Source organism: Malurus melanocephalus, unplaced genomic scaffold (genome assembly GCF_030028575.1).
Source record: "Malurus melanocephalus ecotype Western Australia unplaced genomic scaffold, MMel_1.1 scaffold_858, whole genome shotgun sequence".
NCBI classification, from domain to species: Eukaryota; Metazoa; Chordata; class Aves; order Passeriformes; family Maluridae; genus Malurus; species Malurus melanocephalus.
The window spans coordinates 119,303-142,049 of NW_026624090.1; the positions used below are offsets into that span (position 1 = coordinate 119,303).

Here is a 22,747-nt window from a genome sequence, read left to right on the forward strand (position 1 = left end):
GACTGTCCCACACCATGCAGTTTGTGATTATCGGTGCACTGCGATCTAATCCCGACTGTCCCACACCATGCAGTTTGTGATTATCGGTGCACTGCCATCTAATCCCGACTGTCCCAGACCATGCAGTTTGTGATTATCGGTGCACTGCGATCTAAATCCCGACTGTCCCAGACCATGCAGTTTGTGATTATCGGTGCACTGCGATCTAGTCCCGACTGTCCCAGACCATGCAGTTTGTGATTATCGGTACACTGAGCTCACGGACATGCTCAGCACCGTCACACTCATCACACGTGCTGCCAGCAGCATCCAGCGGTGCCTCCTTCAGCTGCCCCTCTCCATCCCGCTCCGCCTTTTGTGCCCCAGGTTAAGGAAGTGACCCCGCGGGAGAGGGGTGCGAGGTTCGGGGGGAAGACACAGCATCCCTTCGTCGTGCAGGGCTCCCAAGAGACCCTGTTTGGGCATCCCCCAAGTCACMCAGCCCTGTGGGGCCCCACAGGCAGGTGACCAGCGCTGGGAAGGCTGGCTGGCCGTGGGTGGACCCGGTAGCCTCGCCACGCCTCCCGCCATCCCGGCCAAGCCCCGGCTCCGGCGGGATCCGGCACGGCGAGCATCACCCGAGCCGCAGCGGGAGCAGAGGCCAGGAGACCCGCGGGCCATGGTAAGTCGCTGCCGGGGAAGCCGGCTGTTTCTTCTGCCTTTTCGAAGGCAGAAATGTTTCAGCGGCAGCTCCAGGCTCTGAGGAGAGGCAGGAGGGAAGGGAGAAAGGAGCAGAGCGCTGTGGTTAATCAGTAACGCGGGAGCTCCACCGCGGCTGCTGAATTTCCAAAGGCAGCGCTCTCCAGGCTCATTGCTCTGCGAGGAGCAGGGAACGGGTCCGCCAGCAATGATCCCCCCTCACATTCCGTAGGGCAAGGACGACCCCCACGTGTGTTCCATATACACAGCCCTGCAACACACCTGGGCCGGCTGGAATCGGCTTTTCTGGGGCACCAGAAGACCGTGGGCCTTGTGGATTACACCATTCCAGCYCTGCCTGCTCACCCTGGGCTGTCCCCTGTATCTGCTCCTAGGTGGGAAGTCATACATTTCATTAGGAAAAAAATCTTCCCTGGGAGGGTGGGCAGGCCCYGGCACAGRGTGYCCAGAGAAGCTGTGGCTGCCCCTGGATCCCTGTAAGTGTCCCAGGCCTGGTTGGACGGGGCTGGGAGTGACCTGGTCTAGTGGAAGGTGTATCTGCCCATGGCAGGGGGTGTGGAACTGAATGGCCTTTAAGGTCCCTTCCAACCCAAACCATTCCATGATTCTGTAAAAGGGAAGATWTTAGTTAGAGCAAAGAGGGTTCAAACTCTCCCAATTTCCCATGCTGATTCCTTTCCCTCAGTGACACAATGCATCTACTTGTTTTCCTGCTGGCAAAAAAAGAAAGAAAATAAAAAATCCCAACTTTTTGGCTATTGGGAACCAGCAGAAGAAAACAAAATTTCATTTCCCTAATGAGAAAAGTGTGTTTTAAAGGAGTGAGTGCATATGAAAGCATTAATATGTCATCGTGACAAAACCAGCAGGCTGGCCAATGTTCTGGGGTGGAGAAGGAGGGATTGGAGCGAGATGGAGGGCAGGGGGTTGCTCCAGGCAGAGAGAGGGTTTGCCATCAAAAGAACACAGCCAGAGGAGTTGGCTCTGTGGGGTCTGTGGACAAACCTCAGCCTGACCATGCCTCCCACTGTTGCTGGGCTGGAAAATGCCCCGGGAGCCATCCTCCCACATAGTCACAAAACACAGAGAACAATTACACCACGTCCCTTTGTTGCTCTGCGCAAAGAAGGTTGGTTTGGAACCCAGCCCCCTGCATCCATACCCCTCTGCTCTAAGCTACCGTTCCAGCTTTTACCTTTCCTCTCTTCAGCACTGATGAGGAGCAGGTTTCAGCCCCTGGTCCCAAATCCTGGTGAAGCCCCTGCCCKATTTCCATCAGAGTCCCCAAGGACAGCCCCTGCAGTGCCCCCCTGCCTGTGCCCCATTCAGAGCCATCCTCTGTCCCCACGTTATCCAGTTGCTAAGCTACCTGTGCCCAGCTTATCTCACCATCAGCAGGGAAGGGCAACGGCTAAAGGTTTATTGAGCTAAGTCATGTTTACTCACTACCTTCCCTCCCAGCCCAGGGCTTGGGAGAGAACAGGGTTGACATTTGGGGGGTGGGGATGGGGGTGACAGAGCCAGGGCTGGCAGCGGGCCATACAAAATGAAGTGAGGCCAAAATATGCAGAGGCAAGGAAGGCCTTCCCCAAAAATCCTGCAGCTGCAATGCCATGGGGACAGGCAGCATCTCACCCCCAGCCCCCCCACACTAAGATTCAGTGACACCTGGCACTCTCCATTCCATGCAATCTAAGGRTCATGGATACACAGACAGGTAGGCACCCACACAGCTATGGGAATGAAGTATTATCTTTCCAGTCTTCCCCAAAACATTCCAGAATCACCCACAAAAACATCAGCTTCACAGCTGRTTCTTTGGTTTTGTACAGGCTGTAAGCAGGGAAAGCAGGTCATTTGCCTCAGCTGCTTGGTTGTTTAAGGTGCCATTCCTGAGCATTGATGCCCAAGCAAAGCATCTCAAGGGGCTGCTTATCAAATAGCCACAAAAAACTGGGCCAGATTTGTTGAGACTTATATCCGATTTGCCACATTTGGCTATACAGCACACCAAGGAAAAGAAATTGCAACGAATCTTGGTCTTTATCATCACCAACTGTAAAGATCAACTCACCCAAACCTGCCAGAGCTCAGGAAGCATTTGGACAACGTTCTCAGGCACATGGTGGAGTTCTTGGGGCTSTCCTRTGCAGGATGATGAGTTGGAGYTTGATRATYTTTGTGGATCCTTTCCAGCTCAGAACAATCTGASATTCTGTGAAAGAATTTTAATTACCAGAACACAACATTTCAGAGAGCAATGTCCCTCTGCACTGGCTCCTGCCTTCCCCACTGAGCCAGAACAGAGCTGGCTYGGGTAGCCCCCATCCCCAAGAGCTTCATTTTAGTTTCATCTCTGCCTGTAAACACTCCCCAAAGCCAAGAATTGCTGTTTCCMCACTACCACCCCTTAAAAAATAAGTACCAGCAGCTCTGCCCAAGGCAGAGCTCAACCACAGTCCCTCCCTGCCCTTTGTTCCTCACAGACAGAAACAGCCTCTTAAACTCCATTGTAATACAAGGGAGATGGAAAAAAAAGGAGATGAACTGCAGCTTAGTGTGACTCATCTCTGATCCACATCATTTCTTTGTCCTCAAAAGCAGGCTCCCAATAAATAAATAAATAAATAAATAAATAAATAAATAAATAAATAAATAAATAAATAAGCTAGCTTTCCTGCTTCAGGAACCCTAAAGCAACTCTCAGGTCTAGAAATGATCACAAGAGCTTCAGCTTTTTAAGTCTTTTCTTTTCCCCCTCCAGAAAATGGTGTGTAAAATAAAATGGAGTTTTAACTTCACACAGGTATAATTTCTTAGTACCTCAGGCACTGTGGGAGGTATTGCAGGTGAGAGGGCAGAAGGGATCAGCTGGACTTCCTCGGTACATGCAGGATGAATTCCAGGCAGGGAGCAGAGAACATTGATATTCCAGCCTTCCCGTCCACTCTGCAGCTGCCTCCRTAACTCCACAGCCCATGGGATGCCTCACTGCTCTCAACATCTTCTTCATCCCACTTCTGCCACACTGATCTGCTTCTCTTCCCTTTCCTTCCCATGGTGGCAGGCAGGAAAAGCCCACAGGCTGAGCACAGAGGAGAGGGAGCAGCTGCTGCCAAACCTGCGAGCTGTGGGATGGAACGAGGTGGAAGGCAGAGATGCCATCTTCAAGGAGTTCCACTTCAAGGACTTCAACCGGGTAGGAGCACCAGGGGCATGAACTTTTACAACTGGGACACCTGGTCTACAGAGCAGGGAGTCCCCTCTGCAAAGTTCAGCCAAAGAAACTCCTCTCTGTCTCTCCTGAAATGGAATGGCTGAGCAAAATAACCTACCCAAGGCACCAAAGTACTCAACCCAGTGTTGTTTTGTCTGGGAAACACTACTCAGAAAGAGGAAAATCTTTAGAAAACTCCCAGAATATCCCAGGCCTTTCATTTGGTTGGGTTATCTAGACACAGGCAGTGTAAAATTAACAGTAATGGGGCAAAAACCAATATATTGCAGGGTGAGTGGTTCCGAGTTAACTTTCCTTCCTATTCTGCAGGCCTTTGGCTTCATGACCAGAGTGGCTCTACAGGCAGAAAAACTGGATCACCATCCCGAATGGTTCAATGTGTACAATAAGGTAAGAAATGGGGATGGTGGGGACAAAGCAGAGCTCTCATGGAGCAGCAAGTCCTGTTGGCAGTAGCAGGACCTCTTCCCTCAAATGCTATTCCCGTATCACAACCAGCATACAGCTATCACAGCTCCTTTCCTCCTCCTTTTTCCCTGTCCAGCTGAGCAGTAGCTGCTGTAGGCTGGCACCAGGGTTGCTTTTTTAAATTAAGTAGCAGCCAAGGGAAAAGCTTCTGGGGAAAGAGTTGAAAATGGGCACAGGTGGCTGCTGTGACCAAGGCAGGAGGGTAGTGACAGCTTGTGGCCAGAATGAGCTGTAGGAAGGAGAAAAACCAGGAAGAGGGCCAGAGTGCCTCTCTCACCGCAGGGAATTTTGTTAAGGCATTTGGAGCTCCTGCCTCATCAGCTGCAGCACTGAGGGAAACCAGCTCTGCYACTTCTGTCAGCAACACTGCCTGTCTGCCTTAGGTTCACATCACCTTGAGCACCCACGACTGCGGGGGTTTATCGGAGCGAGACATCAACCTGGCCAGCTTCATCGAGCAGGTGGCAGCTTCCCTCTCCTGACCAGGGATACGTGCAGCCAAAAATCCACTGTGCCACTGTGTCCTGCCTTGATGGCTGCACCGAGAGCCTTCTCCCACTGCCAAGCTCCATCATGGATCCAGACTGCCCTACACCTCCCCAGTGCTGCTCAGATGGATGGACGCACTTCTCAGGGTGCACGTATCCATCTCTGATCTTGCAAATTCTGTCCTTAAACCCTTCCTCAGTCATCTGATCCTACACCCCTAGCTGCTTAGCCTTTTACCAGGAGTCAGTCATATCACAGAGTCACGGACTGGTTTGTGTTGGAGGAGACCTTAAAGATATCTCAGTGCACCCCCTACCACAGGCAGGGACAGCTTTCACAAGACCAGTCCCACCCAACCTGGCCTGGAACACTTCCAGGGAAGGGGCAGCCACAGCTTCTCTGGGCATCCTGTGCCAGGACTCACCAACCTCACAGGGGAAGAATWTCTTTCTAGTACCCCATYTAAACCTACTCTCTGTGTGAATCCATTCCCCCTTGTCCTATCACTACAYGCTCTCARTAAGTCCTTCTCCATGTTTCYTGTCAGTTCTTTCAGGTACTGGAAGGCTGCAKTTAGGTCACCCCAAAGTTYCTCTTCTCCAGGCTGAACAATCCCAATGTTCTCAGCCTTTCSTCATAGCAGAAGTGCTCCATCCCTCTCTGATCCTCTTGGTGCCTCCTCTGGACTTGCTCCAACAGGTCGATATCCTTGCAGAGTCATGTTACACCATTGCACCAGTAAATCTGTCCAGAGCCTGCCCCAATCCAGCCCCTATATTGTTGTTTCTTACCTCCTGGAATGTGCTTTCTGCCTAAAACATGTTTTGTGAACACTTTGGCTTCTCTGTAACCAAYCAAGCGTGCTGTGCAATTTGTCATTGCTGTAATTAATCCCTCTCTAGCAGTATTACATCAGGTACGTGGTCTCACCTTGACTGGAACCAGCCTTAAGTAGGATACCAACTGAAAATGTTTACAATAAACATCTTGTTTAACCTGATGGCTCTTTGGAAAGAGGCCTCTTTGATCAAATGACACCAACAGGTTTTCCCAAGGCAGGTACTGCCCTGACTGCTCTCAAGAAGGTGCTTCTGCCACGGAAAAACTTCACAGATTAATGGCAGGTACCTTCACCTCAGAGTGATTGGGGTCTGAAAGTCAAAGAGATGATCAAAGCCAGGGTAGGTAAAAACTGCTTGTGTAGAATTAAAGCTGTACTGTAGCCAAGACACAAACACAGGCAAAGTACCACCAAAAGGCACAAAAGCAGCACAGCACCAGGATGGGYTACTTGGGGAGGAAAATTCCCCAAAAGAGGTTGTGGGTGGATTTGGTGGTGCAAGACTTTCACTGATACAATGAACAATCTGCTGTAAAACAACAGCATTTGCTTTCAGCACAACAGTCTGGGGAAAAACACTACAAACACCCAGTTCAGGCATTTTTTTCCTTCTCTTTTTAAAACCATTTAAAATTCTACAAAGTATTAATAGAAAATCCATAGCTCTTAACTTCCAGCATCTTTGAACATCACACACAAGATGCAGACACAGACACCGCCTTCATTTAAACAGAAAGACAGAGCAGCCCTCAGGCAGAGTTAGTAAGATTCATAAACCATCTTCCTTGTCACAGACCAGGCTGTGCATGAGCAAATTCCAGGAACAACAGGGCTCCGTTCCTTCAAATGAGCACTGAAGCAGAAAAATAAGAGCTCAGTGAGATAGCTAAATGCACCATTTTAATACAAACCAGGCCCATTTTCACCAGCTCCCCAGCTATTTCAGCCTCCAGTTTGACAGTGGCAAATCAGAGCAATGCAGGAAACTGCCATCAGATCAACTCGTCCCATTTGTCCATTWAAAAGTCCATGTGGATTTATTGGGCAAGGTATTATTGTGTTGTACACAGCCTTTCCGCTCCCCTCTCCCCCAAGTCATCAGAAAAGTGCAGATGAAATCCATGGCATGAAGACACGCATCTCTTCTTGGTCCATCCCATTGGATATTCTTCATTCTAGTACCTAAGAACAGGCAAATCCCTTGGGAGTGCTTTGTACAAGCAACAAGTGGAGTGTCCCGCTTGGGAAACCTGGAAGTCCTGCAGGAATTAACAATGGCGAGGATCCTTCCCGGTCTAAAAGTACCATCCAGTTTCATATCGTAATCCAGTTCCTCAAATTATTATTTTTTTTTTCTTTCAAACAATCACAMAGCCTGTAAATCCATTTTTCCACCATTTGGCATGATAAAGTAGATGCAGATTACATGTTAGTGACAAGGATGAATAAGACTACACAGCACGGAATTACAGTGGCCTATTCCCGACCACAGGATTACATTTACACATGRAACAATTAAACCCACAAATATTATTAATAAGCAAAGCCCAGAGTAGAATACATTGACTTAGAAATAACATATTCAAATACATCCAAAAACGTGAAATGGAGCACTGATCTGTTAGAYCCATCTACTTCCTGGGATGAAAATGCAACCAGGGAAGGAAGAGAAGGGAGTTTCTCTCTCCTTCAGCCCACCCCAATCCACCCCTTCTTTCTTTTAAAACAGAAACAAGAGTACCTCCCTTTTTTTGTTTTGTTATCTCGGTTCCAAAGAGAACCATCACAGTAGCCAGACACTTAAGACTGTCTCCAAAGTACTGCAAACTCAGAGATTACAGTAATGGTCACATTGGCAAGACCTTGAGAGCATAAATAGGTCCAATACAAACTGCAAGAGCYGATACCACTAACAAGGGACTCTCAGGCAATTCAGTGATCTCAAAAGGGCTCAGAGACTTGCATGAAGTCATCAGTTTTAGGGTAGATGGCCAAAATACTTGTGTCTCCTAGCACTGGGAATAAAGCTGTTGGAAAGCCAGGATCCTTCCCACAATGGCTGGGCCCAAGGCTGCACTAGTTTGTGCAGRGTCTGATAAGTGACCTTCTCATTCCTCAAAATATCTGTGCTTTGGCCAGGGTCAGCTTCAGGCTAACAGGCTATAGAAGAGAGATGCCTTCACAYGCCCTGCACAACACTGTGCAGACACAGCACGAAGTCTTCACCCACGTGTGGGATTCTGCCTGGGAAACTCTGTTCCATGCAAAAAGCTGAGAGGAAACATGGGAAAGCCCTGCAGGAGTAATTCCAGTGCTACTTAAGAGATTCTGGCTTGTCCTTGAGACCAAAACTGCCTCACCTGGCTGCCCTGGGAAAACTCCCTCCCTGCTAAAAACAGCAGAGTAAAATAGGAAGGCTGAGCCACGTGCCCAAGGCTTGAACACCTCCGAATTGCTCATCCTTTCCTCTGCTTCTCCAAACTGTCCCAGCAACTTTGTAATACTGTGAAAGGACTTGGCTCATTACAACTACTATCCTACCTAACAGGCAAGGGTGCTTCCTCKGAGGCCAGTCCACCTTTGAGGTTTGTTTTCAGAATTAGTACCGTAAAGAAACCACAACTGAAGTCATGGTCAACAGCTGAACTCTCCAACCCTCCCTGGCATGCCACAAAAAAAAAAGCCAGAGAAGCATCAAGGCACAATGGTGAATGCCCCTTTGAGAATGTGCCTTAAAAGAATCAGTGCAAAGAGCTGAGATTACTGCTATTACAAAAGTCACCTTTTTGATACTAGAAGACCGTGGTAAAAAAAACTGTCTGTGCATGACATCCCTGTCTGTGACACAGGTCAGGGCCTGGCTGGCTCTGCTACAGCATTGTGAGAGGACAGTGTAAAACCTTCAAGTTCTGAACWGTGAAATAAGCTTTGCATCTCCCTCCAGATTTGTACAAGGGAAAACAGCATTCCTGGGTGGTCAATGCATGTCTCCTACAAGAGGCAAGGGAGCAAAACAGCCATGATGTACCCAGGGTTTTCAGTACCGTCCAGTTCCTCTCCTTACACCACCCGCTTGGTTTCTATTTCTGCTGTTATTCAAGAGATTCCAGAAAAGGATTTTGTGTTGTTTTTTTTTCTCCCCCTCAGCAGATATTGATTGCAGTCTCACTGAGATCTCCAGAGGGGATTTCAAAAGGAGGCCATGACTACCTTCCCTCTGCCAATTTATCAGCTCTGCATTACACAGATGAAAGGCTCCCAGCACAGCCTGTTAAATGCAGCAGCTTAGAGGAATACTCAAAAGAAAACAAAATTTCCATTTATTGTCTGCCCTTAACTTCCAGGAAGATTGGAGCTGTGGAACGCAACATGAGAACTCAAATTTAACACTTGGCTGGACACTGGCTAAATACCAGGTCTGAGAAGGTGAAACAACAYGGAATGAAGTGACATGCAGAATACCTGAGGAATTTGGAGCTGTGGAATGGACATTCAATTTGCCACAAATAGCCATGATGAAAACAGGCAGGGGAGAGTGAGGAAAAGCCCTAAAACTGAAATTGGGCATGAAAACAATGCAGAGTTCAGAACAGACTAAGACAGGGAGGGAATTTTGCCACATCAGGCCACCCTCAGAYCTGCAATTGTAGGAACAAAGGAGCTGCAATCTCTTTCCCTAGGAAACCTTTGGAACCACCCCAGAGCTCACTGGAAAGGCACTGATTATTGCACTCCAATCAGTGGTGGCCAGGAGAGCCGTTCATGTGCTTTTCATTGCTGAGAACATCCGTGCTGTAGAGGCCATCCAGGTACGCCTGGGAAATCTCCGCTACCAGGCTCCTGTCTGGGACCGACTGGGCCATTCCATAGATGGCTCCCTAAGCAGAGAAGAGGAAGTTGTTACACAGGAGAAACACCCTCAGCCCWAACAGCCCCTCATGGCATGCTGGCCYCCTCACCATGCCCGTGGTCTTGGCRTTGAGGTCCTTCATGATGGCCTGGACACTGTCCTTGACATCCTTCAGGAACTGCTCAGCAACACCRGGCTTCGTGTGCAGCTGCGTGATGCAGAGGTGGATGCTGGGCAGGCAGGGCACAGGGCAGACATTAACCACCTCCAGTACACACAGTTCCACATTTTCTGAGCAACCAACAGCAACTAAGCCCTTCTGTGGCCAGTGAAAACCATGTATCTCCTTAAAACAGCATTYCCACTAAGGGTAATCCCTGCAAAATGCTTGCTAGAACCAGCTCCTCCTTCCTTTCTGACTTCACAATTAGGTTAAATTTTCTCACCTCATTCCACTACTTCTGGTGAGTAAAATGCAGCTGTCTGCAAGCACRGTGACCCCTGCCATAATTTCTCTCTCCCTCCTCTGCAGCTTCTAAGCCATCACCAGAAGGAAGCACCTACCTCTGAGCTATCACCTCAGGCTCTCTAAATATTGCTTCACATGGCCAGTCAAAAATTTTTTCAATACAGCTACATCTGGAAGCACTGGCCCCCTTTGCCCACAAAAACCCCATTTCCAACTTAAGGAAAGTGTCTGATAAAAGTTTAATTTTACATTGAAAACAATCAGCCCTTCACTGTTCTTTCAATTGCCTTCATCTTCACTAGGCAGGAGGAAGATAGTAAAAATAAATCAATCAATCTACAAACCCTCAGTTAACTAAACATGAGATAAAGACTTGGTTATTTATATTTTTCTGCTTATATTAGATWGAGGTAAATAGAGAGGGAGCCTCAGAGATGTCCTTTGCCAGGCTCATGAAAATTACTATTGCTTTGTCCTCACTGCAGTTTATTGGCAATTACAAAAGTGATTTTTCTGCTCTGCAGAGGGCAAGTCTACCCAAAATTTGRCATGTTGCAACATTGGCTATAATTTGTGCCACAGAAGTTTTTAGATTTTTAACCATTAAGCTATGCCACAAATGATTTTTTACCTGTCACACAAATTTTAGAATTTTRGTAAAAAACAWAAAACTTGGAAAAWAATGCTGTTCAAGAAGACAAATGARAAGAAATTCTTAAGAYGAAGTTTTAAAAATATTTTAGGTAAATAATGTTTTTATCTTCTTTTGTTAATTTTTTATACTTTAAACTATGAATTAACTAAAATACTGTGACAAAAGCATTGTCTTGAATTAGAAAATATTCTTCATGAAAATATCAACAAGAAAACATTTTTCCCACTGAAATAGTTTCAGATTAGTTTATCAGATATGGACAACAGCACTCAGCAAATAACAAGAGCTACATGGCCTGAAGTTGACCACCTTGCATACCCTGGCTAAATACATCACTCCCTGGCTCCACACACTCACCTTGGTGGGAACTGTAGGACATTCAAGTTCCATCCTTTTGCAGCTAAAAAATTAGATAGTCGATAGATGTCAAAAGTGTCTGAGCCAATGGAGAGGACAGACACTTCTGGTTTCCCAAAAATGAAGATRCTATCAATTTTTCTCAACCTTGAAAAGAAGGAGGAGAAAAGAAATAACTGATCAGGGTTACAGGGTTCAGACATTCTGTCCACCCAGCTGCAGCCTTAAAGGAAAAGCTACAGAAGGGAAGASATGGCAGCACATTCTCACCCAAAAATCATGCACCCAGCCCAGGACATCAGGACTTGCCAGAGGACCCACGTCATTACACACCTTAAGCCAAGTAAACTCAGGAAAAAACTGAAAAGAGGGAAGACAGAAGAGCAGACAACATTTGCTTCTCTCACATAGCCACACAAGCACCCCAACAAGGAAGAAYAGAACCCTTCTTTTGTCCTCCCTTCAGATTCTCTCAGTCGTGGCTGAGGCTGAAGGATTTCTCAAAGCAAAGGTAGCTGAATAAAGGTGCCTTGCACCCCTTCTSTCTGTGCCACTCTGGGGCACAAACAAAGCAGGTTCTCCCAGAGCTTCCCAGTAGGTCCCTACCCTGCAGGTATCAGGATAAAAACAAACAAAAGCAGTTTGGGAGGAGGAGTTCAGCCCAGGGCTGAAGAGCAGGAACCAAACATTGAGGCATCCACATACTCAGATTCAAGGAAACGGGCTGTTTTGATGATCCTCTTCGTAGCTTCAACATATCCCGACTCTCCAATGTGCAGCAGGGTTGCCCAACATGCAGCTATGATCCCACCAGGCCTGGAGCCTGCTATGGAGGGGGAGGCATAAATTCCCCCTTGCCAGTCAGGGGCTATGAAGAATTGGTACTTCCTGTACTCCTTGTCACTGTAGAGCACCACCGAGGAGCCCTTGGGAGCATAGCCATACTGCAAGAGGCACAGAAAGRRTTARAAAGCAGCAGGAGGGCACAGGAATGCAYCCAAGACCTCACCAAGATCCCATTTGTTKACCTGCTGGAGAGCAGGAAGGCTCTGCAGAGGRTTTGGGCAGAGGTTCAGCAAGGCAAWGTGCCAGGTTCTGCCCTTGGGTCACAGCAACCTCCTGCAGCTCCAGGCTCAGGRAGAGGGGCTGGRAAGCTGGAAAAGGGCCTGGGGRTGCTGGTGACAGTGGCTGTACATGAGCCACCATGTGCCCAGGTGACCAATAGTACCTGGCKTGGATCAGGAGCAGTGTGGCCAGCAGGRGWAGGGCAGTGAYTGTCCCTCTGTGCTGGGCACTGCTGAGGGCCCTTAAGTGCTGCATCCAGTTCTGGTCCCTCACAGCCAGATAGATATCAAGRGTCTGGAGCATGTCCAGAGAAGGGAACAGAGCTGGAGCATCAGGAGCAGCTGAGGGAGGTTGGGTAGCTCAGCCTGGAGAACAGGAGGTTCAGGAATCTTCTCACTCTACAACTCCCTGACAGGAGGGTGCAACCAGGTGGGGGTCAGGTTCTGCTCAGAGGAAACAAGTGACAGGACAAGAGGAAACAGCTTCAAGCTGTACCAGGGGAGGTTAAGGTTAGAAATGAGGAGAAATTTCTTTGTGGAAAGGATTGTCACGGAGAAGAAGCTGTCAGGGGCAAAGGGGCTGCCCAGGGATGCAGTGGAGTCTCCATCCTGGGAGATGTTCATGGAACGACTGGATGTGGCACTCTGGTGTGGTTGATAAGGTGGGGATTGGTCACAGGCTGGGCTCAGTCTGGGAAGTCTTTTCTAGCCCAAGGGATTCTGTACTTTGGCACATTGCACAAAGCATGTGAACAGAACAGCCCCTATCCCTGCACCTCAGTGCTCCTCCACACAGTAAAGAAGAAATGCCTAAGGCCAGGATGGCAACAGGAATCACACCCAAAAATTAAAGCACTGGGAGACCCTTCCCCCTCTTCTTACCTTGTGGGTGTCAGCAGAAATGCTGGTCACACCTTCCACACGGAAGTCAAAGGGACGCTTTAGGGGGAACCCTGCCTTGTCCATGAAAACAATAAGGAATCCACCCAGGCAGGCATCCACATGGAAAGGGATTTTGTACTTCACTGCAAGCTGCATGTCAACAAGAGATCAGGAAACAAAATGATGTGGTTAGGGCACCCACACTGTAGTCACCAAAACATATTTGGCATTTCACAGTTAATGTTCACTGAACCTTTTGAGAGATCACACCATTCTCAAGCTGTGGAGGACAGGAGATCTTGAAGGGCTGGCTATTTGTGGGATGCCTTTTCCTGCCTTCCACATACAAGAAAAACAAGGTGGTAGTTTTGGTAGTGTGCTATGCTTGCCAAAGGAACGTGGCAACATTGTCTGAAAGGAGTATCCTCCACAAAGTAAAAGGGCATGAGCCAAATAACAGAAGGTCAGAGGTCCTGGCTGGTCACAGACAAAATAAATAACTGGAGCATGGAGAGGAAAGAAATCAAAAGGTGTTTGGGAAATAAGATCCCAGCCCTTTGACTCCTTCCTCCACACATTTCTCAGACTTCCACACCAATTTTGCTACAACCAGCAGGCCCTAAATCAAAGCCTTTTCAACAGATGGGCCATTTAGCCATTCTTTCCTTTCAGGTAGCAAAGAACAAGCACTGCTGGTTGGTCTCACAGTCACACATTCACCCCCACTCCCAAACTGCATCCTAAATACTCTGCTGTTGATCAACACCTCATTTGAGGACAGTAATACCCTTCCAACCAGTGGGATCCTCCCACCAAATTCACCAGCTGGCATCCTGGAACCCCTCTACTCTTCAGGTGCTGGTTTTACTGCTACAACACACAAGCGTCTAGAGACGGGTGTATCTTACCTCTGCCACCTCTTCAATCGGGTCCATAATTCCATGTGGGAACTGGGGAGCAGAACAGACCAGCATGGCTGTATTCCTCGAGATAGCTCTCCTCATTGCCTGAAGATTTAAAGAGAGAATATGCTCACATTCCATTTACCAAGTGCCATCCTGCCAAAAAAGATAAAGAGTGAGAACATGTGGTGTCTGGTCTTAAAAACTAATGCACAAAAGTGTACAGAGAGGAAAGCAGTGAGGTCCAACCACTGATCCACTTGGAAACACCAGAATATTTTTGTTCACCCTCCTCTGAAATCTGGGGCTATTTCTGAAATATATAAATTACCTGATTYTAAATGAATCCCACAGGACAAAGGTGTAACATTCAGTTATTTCAAATAAAACCTCATCTGCAATGAGAGGCACTTACTCATGCTGTTTTTACTTGTTTCCAGAAAGCATTCCTCCCTCTCTATCCACCAACTTTCTACCTAGACAGGTAGATTTCTCAGTAGTTGCTCTACAATGCTAATTTCCTCACAGAAAGAGCCTGAAGTGATACCTGAACATCCACTTCCATAGCCTTGGTCAGTGGTATCTGGATCAGCTTCATCCCAAAGTAGTGTGCTGCCTTGTCAAACGCTGCGTGGGCACTCACCGGGACCAGCCTGGACAAGGAACAGATCAAATGAACAGAACATTTGCTGTCTCCCATCTTGAGTGGCATTGTCTGAACAGCCTTAATTAACCCTGTTTTCTGAGGCCTCATATCATTATCAGGGACTTAAGTGCTAGAGAAGGAAGAGAAGAATCACCAGTGTTTGGTTTCTTTTCACTTTTTCCCCTCAAAGCAATTAACGAGAGAAATATTTTCCTCACACCATCTAGAAAWGAGGCAGCACGTTAGAGACAGAAAATCCTCCATTAGCATGTAATGATTAGCACATCAACTCATATGAGCTCTAACCAGCCCAACTCCAGCCTCAGAGTTTTCAGGCTAAGCCCTCTTTGATCTGAATAAATCAAACCCCATGAATACTTCAAAGGGCCTGACAATCTCTGCTCGAGAGCAGAGCTGACCTGAGCAGACTRTCTAGAACATCAGACAGGTACTGCCAAAACACATGTGCTCAGCACAGCATGTCCCAGAAACATCTGTGCCTACCAGGYTGCTTTAAAACTTCCTGTGCTTTTGAACTGCTCCTTTCCACACAGGTTTCTCTCTTCCACATAGAGAATAGGTAGTAATGAGCTATGAAATGAAGGATTATTGAGGTCTAGCGGCCACCTCAGAACAGTAAATCCTACAAAGCAAAAAGCTGTGGTGGTACCACTCACATTTCTGGCTGCTTGATGCCTCTCTCATAAGCCAGGTCTCTGTATGCCTTGCAGGCCATCAGGATGCTCTCAGTCCCCCCAGATGTCATCTATCACAAGAAAAGAAGCAAAYAAGGAAAAATAACAACTTAATGGATGTTGCAGGAGGGAAAAGCAAGAAAGGGATGCAGGCACAGCATCTCTTGCCTCTGCTTCAGAGATGCATGGGACAACTCAGAGTTTCAAGGGCAGCAAAAACCAGTGACCAGAACAAAGCAGCTTTCTGACACTCAGCTTGAAAATGCACATTTAAATGTTGAATCCTCTATTTAAATGGCATGGGGCAAAGGGAAAACAAACAAAAAGCATTGAATTCCATAACCCTGCAGGAGGGGACCACATTGCACAGTCAGCTCACCTCACAGAACTACTTGYACTTAAGCTCTTGATTACCTCGGGATTGTTTATCTGCATTACAGATTAATTATGCCACGTGTCCCAAAACAACGAAGTTGACTCTGTGTTAAGTCAGCTGAAGTCCAGCAGGGTTTATTAGGTCTGGAGCAGTGCCACGCCAARGCACGGAGTCAGCTCAGGGTTGGCACAGCTTCTGAGCTACAAAACCTTCTTAGAAGCTGGAATGCTGCAGGACTCAGAGCTCTCTTCCACCTCCTCTCTGCAGAAGCCAGCCTAGGTCTGSTCAACACCAGAGCTTCTAAACCCCCACAGACCCAACAAATTTTACACCAACAGGAATTCTGGCATTCTTCTGCCCAGCCAGTCCCCCTCAGTATCCAAACAAGCCACTACTATGCTGTGCCAGCCCCTCTTTATCCTGACCAGAGGGATTGCATCAGGAAGCAGAAATGAGGAAGGCACACACAGGCTTACTATTGCATTCTTGAACTAAAGAGCTGGTGCAAATACATAAATTAAACTGTATAGGAGGAAATTCCTCAAGGGGGAGGACTGTCTCTAACTAGTCAGCCTTTTTAAGTTCTGGCATGCAGGGGACACTGGGCACAACCTTCCCCAGTAAAATTTTAACCTGGGAAATGTGAGGCTGGTTTTTCAAATGGCCTGCAGGACTGACTTACTGGGTGAGCCATAACCTGAGGATATGGAGTAGCTGGGACAGTTACATAGAAGTTCAGGTGAATGAGGAATCAAAATCTACTTACACTGCTTGCGGGGGACTAATATTGCTCCTCAGACCTGCTGAACCAACTGCAACTTCCCTTTTTAACCTCTCCCCCCCAAAAATAAACAAAAAGGAACCAATCACATTTGTATGCCTTATGACATCTGTAAGTTGGTATTTTCCTTTGGTTTTTCCCCACTGACATAGCTGCAAACCCCCAAAATGCCAGGAAGTGTGACTGTGTGACAGTGACTAAACATTAAGTACAGAGATAAGGAACAAAGTTCACAGCCTGCCAGGATTTGTTCCTAACCCAATCCAAGCCAGCAGCAGCTGCTGCCACAGGCAGTGTAGAAGCAACTGTCACACCCCAGACAATTTCTGCTTTTTTTGGGGGATGTTTAAAAGCAACAGCTGTCATAGATAAAACTTAACAGAGCCTCACACTGGATAAAGACATCACTGCATTAATTGTGAAGCAAATGGATGGCAGCAGGAACACAATGTTATAAGGATTTTATGGGCTGTGTCACTTCTCGATGCTCTTTATGTAAAGATCTGTCAGGTTGTCAGTGATTACCTCTGTGAAAAAAAAGAACCCAGCTGGTAACAGACTGCCTTTCTACTGGTTGGGAGAAGACCAATGGGATTACTGCATACTTGTAATTATCCTTGCAACACTGCTTAGGATATTGCAATGATTGTGAAAACTTTGTCAGGAAGGACCTGAGGATCTTGGGATTGGTGTTACTGAACACCAGGCCTGCTCCTTGTTGGACAGCATTCCCTACTCTCACTTAGATAATCTGCTCCAGAAAAAACAGCCTCTGAACGGTCTTATTCCCATTTCAATACTTCCAACCAAAACACGAACATCTTGCCTTCATACACAGCAAGCCTTTACTCAAAGTCTGGCTTTATCCCCTGCATGGAAATGCTGAGCCACACACAATTTTTGGTAGGTCAGAGTCAACGCTTGCCAGCAGTCAGTCACGTGCAGGATAAGGAACAGCATCCAGGATGGATCCTTCTCCCAGGCACCAACACTGGCATGCAGACAACCACACARTAAGCTTGTTCAGACAGCTGAAAAATTCACCCAAAAAGCTGAATTTCAGCCAGCTCAGCTTCCTAAATTGGCCTGCAGTCAGCATGAGTCTCCACTCATTAGTCTCCACCACGAAGAAGCAGCCAGTGTCTGATGCAGCACCTTAACCCAGCACAGCTCCAACAGCAAAATATGGTCCACATGGATGATACCTGAGGATGGAGGCTGCTCCTCCACAGGAGGCTTTGCCAGCTTAGCCACTGACAGCCAGCTGGTTCTGCTGTAGCCAAAGCCTGAATCACTGTCACRGGATCCAACTTCTCCAGTGCCTGTGGTGCTGGCACCCAGCCAACGCAGGGTGATTCAGCACCCACCAAGGGCTCACACACATTCTTCTGTCCCCTCAGTGGAAGTCCACAGCCTTGGGCCATGCCACAGGGAAAAGGGGCTGGAAACACTCATTGTTTTAAGCAGCTTCGAAGCCCTGCACTATCTTCAAAGGCCAGGCAAAGTGTGGGGAAAATGGAAGTAAACAGACATTTTGTGTTCTTGATTTATTTGGTGTTTTCCAAATGGGAGGGGAGGGGAGAGAGCACAGGGTATAAATATCCCTCCTGCTTCTAAACATCATTTCCACTGCTCCCTCCCTCCAAATCCCAGTGCTCTGSAACCTCAACTTTACAACAGCAGTAAGAGATACTGTCCTTATTCCAGGATTTCTTTGGTCATGTCACTGTCAAACTGTCAGACATTAAAGAACTACTTAGGTTTATGGTCTCTAAAGTTTTGCTTCCATTTTCACCTGAAGAAACACATCCATTGAGACCCTGGAGACAAAACTGACCAAAAGTTTCACTGAGCTGAACTACCCCAAATTTATTTCAAGGGTAACATTAGAGTAAAAAACCATACCACAATCCACTGTACGGTCATAACGTCATGGCAGTCTCCCATAAAACCTGCAAGTTGTAAATTCCACAAGTTGTGTCTCTCAAGGTGACCTGCTCACCACTACAGATATAATCTGACAGATCTCTGCAGTTTAAGGCCCCCTTAAGACACAACACTCATATTTCCCTGTTCAAGTCATACTTCACATATGCAGCCAAAGTTTAGAAGCCCCAAAATTTGGGGAGAAGAGACAAAATCAGTTTCTTTCCACAGGAGGTTTAGGCCTGTGGAAAATTTAGAAGCCAAATTTTAGAAGCCCCAAAATTTGGGGAGAAGAGACAAAATGGGTTTCTTTCCACAGGAGGCTTCGGCTTGAATTTGGTGATTTTGCCTTCTCTCTCCTGTTCTCAGCTGTGGAAAAAGTGCAAGAAGCATTCACAGAGACCCACATCAAATACAACACACGTCACCCACACACAGAATTTTTCTCTACACTTCAAAGCTGCCCTTTCTTTTTAAAGTTCGAAAAGCTACTTAAAAAAAAATAAAACGAAGCTTGCATAAAAGTGGTGATTTCTCCCCAAATTACATGGGAAATCCACAGAGCCAACAGTGCAAAACAAAGCACCTTGTGAACATGAACACATGCACACAGACAGGAAAAGCTCCCCTGCTCCTCCTTCTACRCACTGAGTTTAATTAGCCCTTCCAAGTCATTACAAGAATATGACTAGAATCTACCAGGTGCCCAAACTCACCAATTCCTGTCTCTTTGCTCTTGCATAACACAATTAAAAGTAAGAACAATAGTARTAATTAGTGAGAAGTAGGAAGCATCCATCCACTGCTGAAAACGATTACTTTAAAACTGCTTAAAAACCTGGAACATCTCTCAGAGCAATTTAAGGCAAAGGCATGTCTGAACCGCCCCACAACCACCAGGGCATTGTTAGAGGTTTTATGCCCATGTTTAAACAAAGGAGAATTACAGCCCACATGACTCAGCTAAAGGCAACTCCTGTAAATAATGCAAGCTGCTCATCCRATTTAACATTCAGAAATGTAAAAAATATAGGTTTCATTTTAGCAATCATGAAACACACCAAAAATTTTCAAAGAGGAGGCTCCCCAGAGAAGCTGCTGAGGGAGGTGTCCGTATGACACATGACAAAGGCAGGACCACACAGACATCCCAAGCTGCTGAAGACCATGGGGACAACATGGATGTGTCACTGTGCTGCTTTTCCCAGACTGAGCAGCAGAGTATTACTACCAAAAAATGCTGTTCTGCAACATGCTGCAGAAATCAGAGCACAAAGGAAGTGAAACTACCTCACTAAGTCCAGACAGAAACTTTTTGGTGCTTTCCACACAGCATAGCCACAGACACTCTCTCCAGAAATACAGAGTTCCATCTGCCTCCAGGGACCACCACTAGGCACCAACAAATTGGCCAAGCAGCCCCTGCTGCTTTAATCAGGCTACTAAATCCGGTGGAAAGGGGCTTAACACTACAACATTCTGCTCAGGGGTGGCAGTGAGGAAATTCAGGAGGGAAAAAAGCAGTTGTTCTAAATTTCAACATTGCAAAAGTTGAATCAAGTCAACCAGAGGCCTCCTTAGTAGAATGAGCCAGCAGTTCCTCTTGAACAGATTAGTTTAAAGATAAAGACAACTCAGAGCATTGTACTTGCCCTGGTTTAGCATTAAAATATCTCTGCTTCATAGCCTCACTCATTACTGTAACTGCAGCACTCTGAGCCACCAGCTACAGTAGGGCCTTCCCAACACAGAAAGCCAATCAGTTTGGAAAAATGCTCCTTTAAAATGCCTTTGTAACTATCAAAGCCTCCAGAAGTTATTCTGAAATGTTAATTCAGTTCTGGGAAGAAGAAAATAAGAGAARTCTTTGAGCCCAACTACTTAAAGAGCATGTGATCTACATATCCTCACCCACACCTCTCCATCAGTGATCAGCAACTCTGGACACATCACAGTCAGGAAGAGCAGTGGGAGGAAACTGAAAAGTCCACTGGAACCACTCATATGGACATGATAATTACAGGAATGCAATTAATCTTCTCTTTCTGMCTGATTGACTTTCCAGCCCTCCCCTTCCCCCTGCAAACTGGGCTGTTCAAGCAGCTGGGACAGAATTCCACGCCGGGTTGTGCACTTCCCCCTTTACTTTGCAGCACCATCCTCAGGAGGGAGAGCAGGACAGAGGGAAAAGCAGGATTCCCCTAAGTATGTTTGTGCAGGTCTCACTTTGGCTATGGCAGTTTTTTACTCTTCCCCTCAGTATATTTGTGCAGGTCTCACGTGGCTGGGACAGTTTTTCACTCGTTCTGACTTTCTCTCAGTCAATGACACTTTTCCATTCCAGTTGGGGAGTACCCTAGGCCAAGAATGACACTTTTATAACAGTAACAAAACCCAAAGGCTCCCCGGTRCAGGCTTCAGCAAGCAAAGCTCCCCAAGCATCCATCAGAGTCACACAGCTATCTGTCTGTTGTATCAGCTGATGTCCCAATGCTAAAAAAACCAGTTCCAAGATAAACAGCTTTATGCCCAGCCTCTGCCCTACTCCAGGGATAATCTTGTCGGTGTTCTCAGCACTGCAAGCCAGCAAGGAGCTGAGGTGGGGGATGAAATCTTTTTATAAGCAAAGAGGCACGTTCCTCCCTCTAAACTTGAAGATGGTRCAGAGAATACAACCCTGAGAAGAAAAGCCAGGTCAGAGGATGTCACCTCCTCCTATCAAAGGCAATCACATCTTKTACTACCACACACTTGAGCTCATCTTCAATCCCACTGCAAGTCTGATCCCAACTACACCCTCTAAAACTACTCCAGTACTCAACCCTTTAAACACAACCAAACCTCAGCTGACAGGCAAAGCCCACTCAAGGCCAGTTCAACTCATAAGCCCTTGTGTCAACACTGCCTTCCAGCACTGAAACCATCAGTTCAAGAAAACACATTCGGACTCTCGCAGGGAATTTTATCAAGGCTGTAAAACTGGTTTGCAATGGAAGGCCACATAAGTCTGGAAAYGCAGCTTTCCAGCTGGACAGCTGACAATCCATGGCATGTCTGCTTGTTGGTGAGTAGCCAGCCAGCCAGCTGGCCTTGCCCTGAAGCTTAGCAATCTGGCAGGCTTACAGATTTCCAGCTCAGAGACTGAGGGGAGCTTCTCAGAATGACACTTCTCTGTTGTCAATTCCCCACTGACAACCAGCCAGGCTGCATTACACCAGTTCCCTCTTCCAACTGCCATCAAGCCCGTGTCACTTAAGAGTGGGGGAAAAAAGCTGAAGTAAACCGTCTTGTTTAGAGAACTGTTTCTCTGAGTAAAATTGTCTCTCATAAAGCTTCACCAATTAAACAGCCTTCACACAGCTGGCATGGAACACACCAGAAAGAGCTTAACCTCAGTCTCATCTGGAGAGCACAAGGTGCATTTGCACTTATCAAAGACAAAAATACCCAAAATATTCAGGAGGCAGTCGAAGACAGGCTACTTACAGCACCACAAGAGTTGGGGCCCCCATGGAAGAGCGTACAAGCAATCCTCACTACTTCTGCTTCCATCTTCCTCAGACCAGGGAATATATCCGGGTGGAGAGGATTACTCCAGGCAAACTCTTCATATACCTTCAGAAAACAAAGAGAGAAAGTTAGACTCGCACTYGAGGCTTTGAGAACTCCCCATGTGCACTCTTGAAGCAAATTAGCTGCATTTTACCCTAAGAACACTACAGGACTTAAATRCCTCTGCAAGTAGATGCCACAAGCTGGGAAGCTGTAGCTGAGGAGTAAAATTAAAAAAAAACCAATTTTTTCTAAGACATCAGACCTCTGGAGTGATTCTACAGCACAGCAATATCTCTTGTTGTAAGGACAAATTTAGTAATTTCACTGGTTTTTTAGAAAAAAAACCACAACATACATCCTACAATTGCTTTATACAAAACAGGCAAAAAAAAAGTGACTTTGCAGAACTTGTTTTCAAGTTTACTGTTAAGGGGGGTTCTGAAGCAGGTAGAAAAGCACGAAAGCCCACCCACAAAACAAAAAACCCATCACAACAAAAATGGCTGTGGAAACCAGTATTTCATKCTCGTTCCACAACTGTGGACCCACAGGATACGAGGCTGGAACAGACCAGTCCCAACCTCCCGCAGTCAAGATCAAAAAGCAACTGCAGGGATGTTAAATAAAATACAGCAAAATAAACCAGTGAATAATCAGCACAAACAAAGTGAAAGTTTCCATAACACGATCCAAGTTGAGGCCCCTCCTGAAAGGCTGCTCTGAGTTTTGCTTCCCCAAAAGTGGCACAGAAAATGTCAACATGGGGGGAAGGAAAAGAGCAATAGCAACCACCAAACAAAGCCCATTACCGCTGCTACAAAAGCTGCTCCCAGGAGCAAGAGGGTCAGACTAGG

General features: G+C 46.8%; 2 protein-coding genes across 2 annotated transcripts in view; one reads left to right on the plus strand and one right to left on the minus strand.

Moving 5' to 3' along the window:
* The first annotated feature begins 560 nt into the window (after window positions 1-560).
* PCBD1 (pterin-4 alpha-carbinolamine dehydratase 1) lies at window positions 561-5,894 on the plus strand. The gene is made up of 4 exons (XM_057385710.1): window positions 561-661; window positions 3,767-3,898; window positions 4,247-4,327; window positions 4,789-5,894. Exons 1-4 carry the CDS (start codon window positions 659-661, stop codon window positions 4,885-4,887), a joined length of 315 nt encoding a protein of 104 aa, XP_057241693.1. The 5' UTR covers window positions 561-658; the 3' UTR covers window positions 4,888-5,894.
* A 722-nt stretch (window positions 5,895-6,616) lies between these two features.
* The window catches only part of SGPL1 (sphingosine-1-phosphate lyase 1), a 30,598-nt gene continuing 14,467 nt past the window's right edge, over window positions 6,617-22,747 (minus strand). Inside the window, exons 6-14 of the mRNA XM_057385709.1 lie at window positions 21,825-21,953; window positions 15,238-15,326; window positions 14,462-14,567; window positions 13,921-14,019; window positions 13,013-13,162; window positions 11,772-12,010; window positions 11,067-11,213; window positions 9,695-9,815; window positions 6,617-9,613 (exon numbers count right to left, since the gene is read on the minus strand). Of these exons, the coding sequence (XP_057241692.1) occupies window positions 9,473-9,613; window positions 9,695-9,815; window positions 11,067-11,213; window positions 11,772-12,010; window positions 13,013-13,162; window positions 13,921-14,019; window positions 14,462-14,567; window positions 15,238-15,326; window positions 21,825-21,953 (1,221 nt within the window). The 3' untranslated portion in view covers window positions 6,617-9,472. The remainder of the gene's footprint in view (window positions 9,614-9,694; window positions 9,816-11,066; window positions 11,214-11,771; window positions 12,011-13,012; window positions 13,163-13,920; window positions 14,020-14,461; window positions 14,568-15,237; window positions 15,327-21,824; window positions 21,954-22,747) is intronic.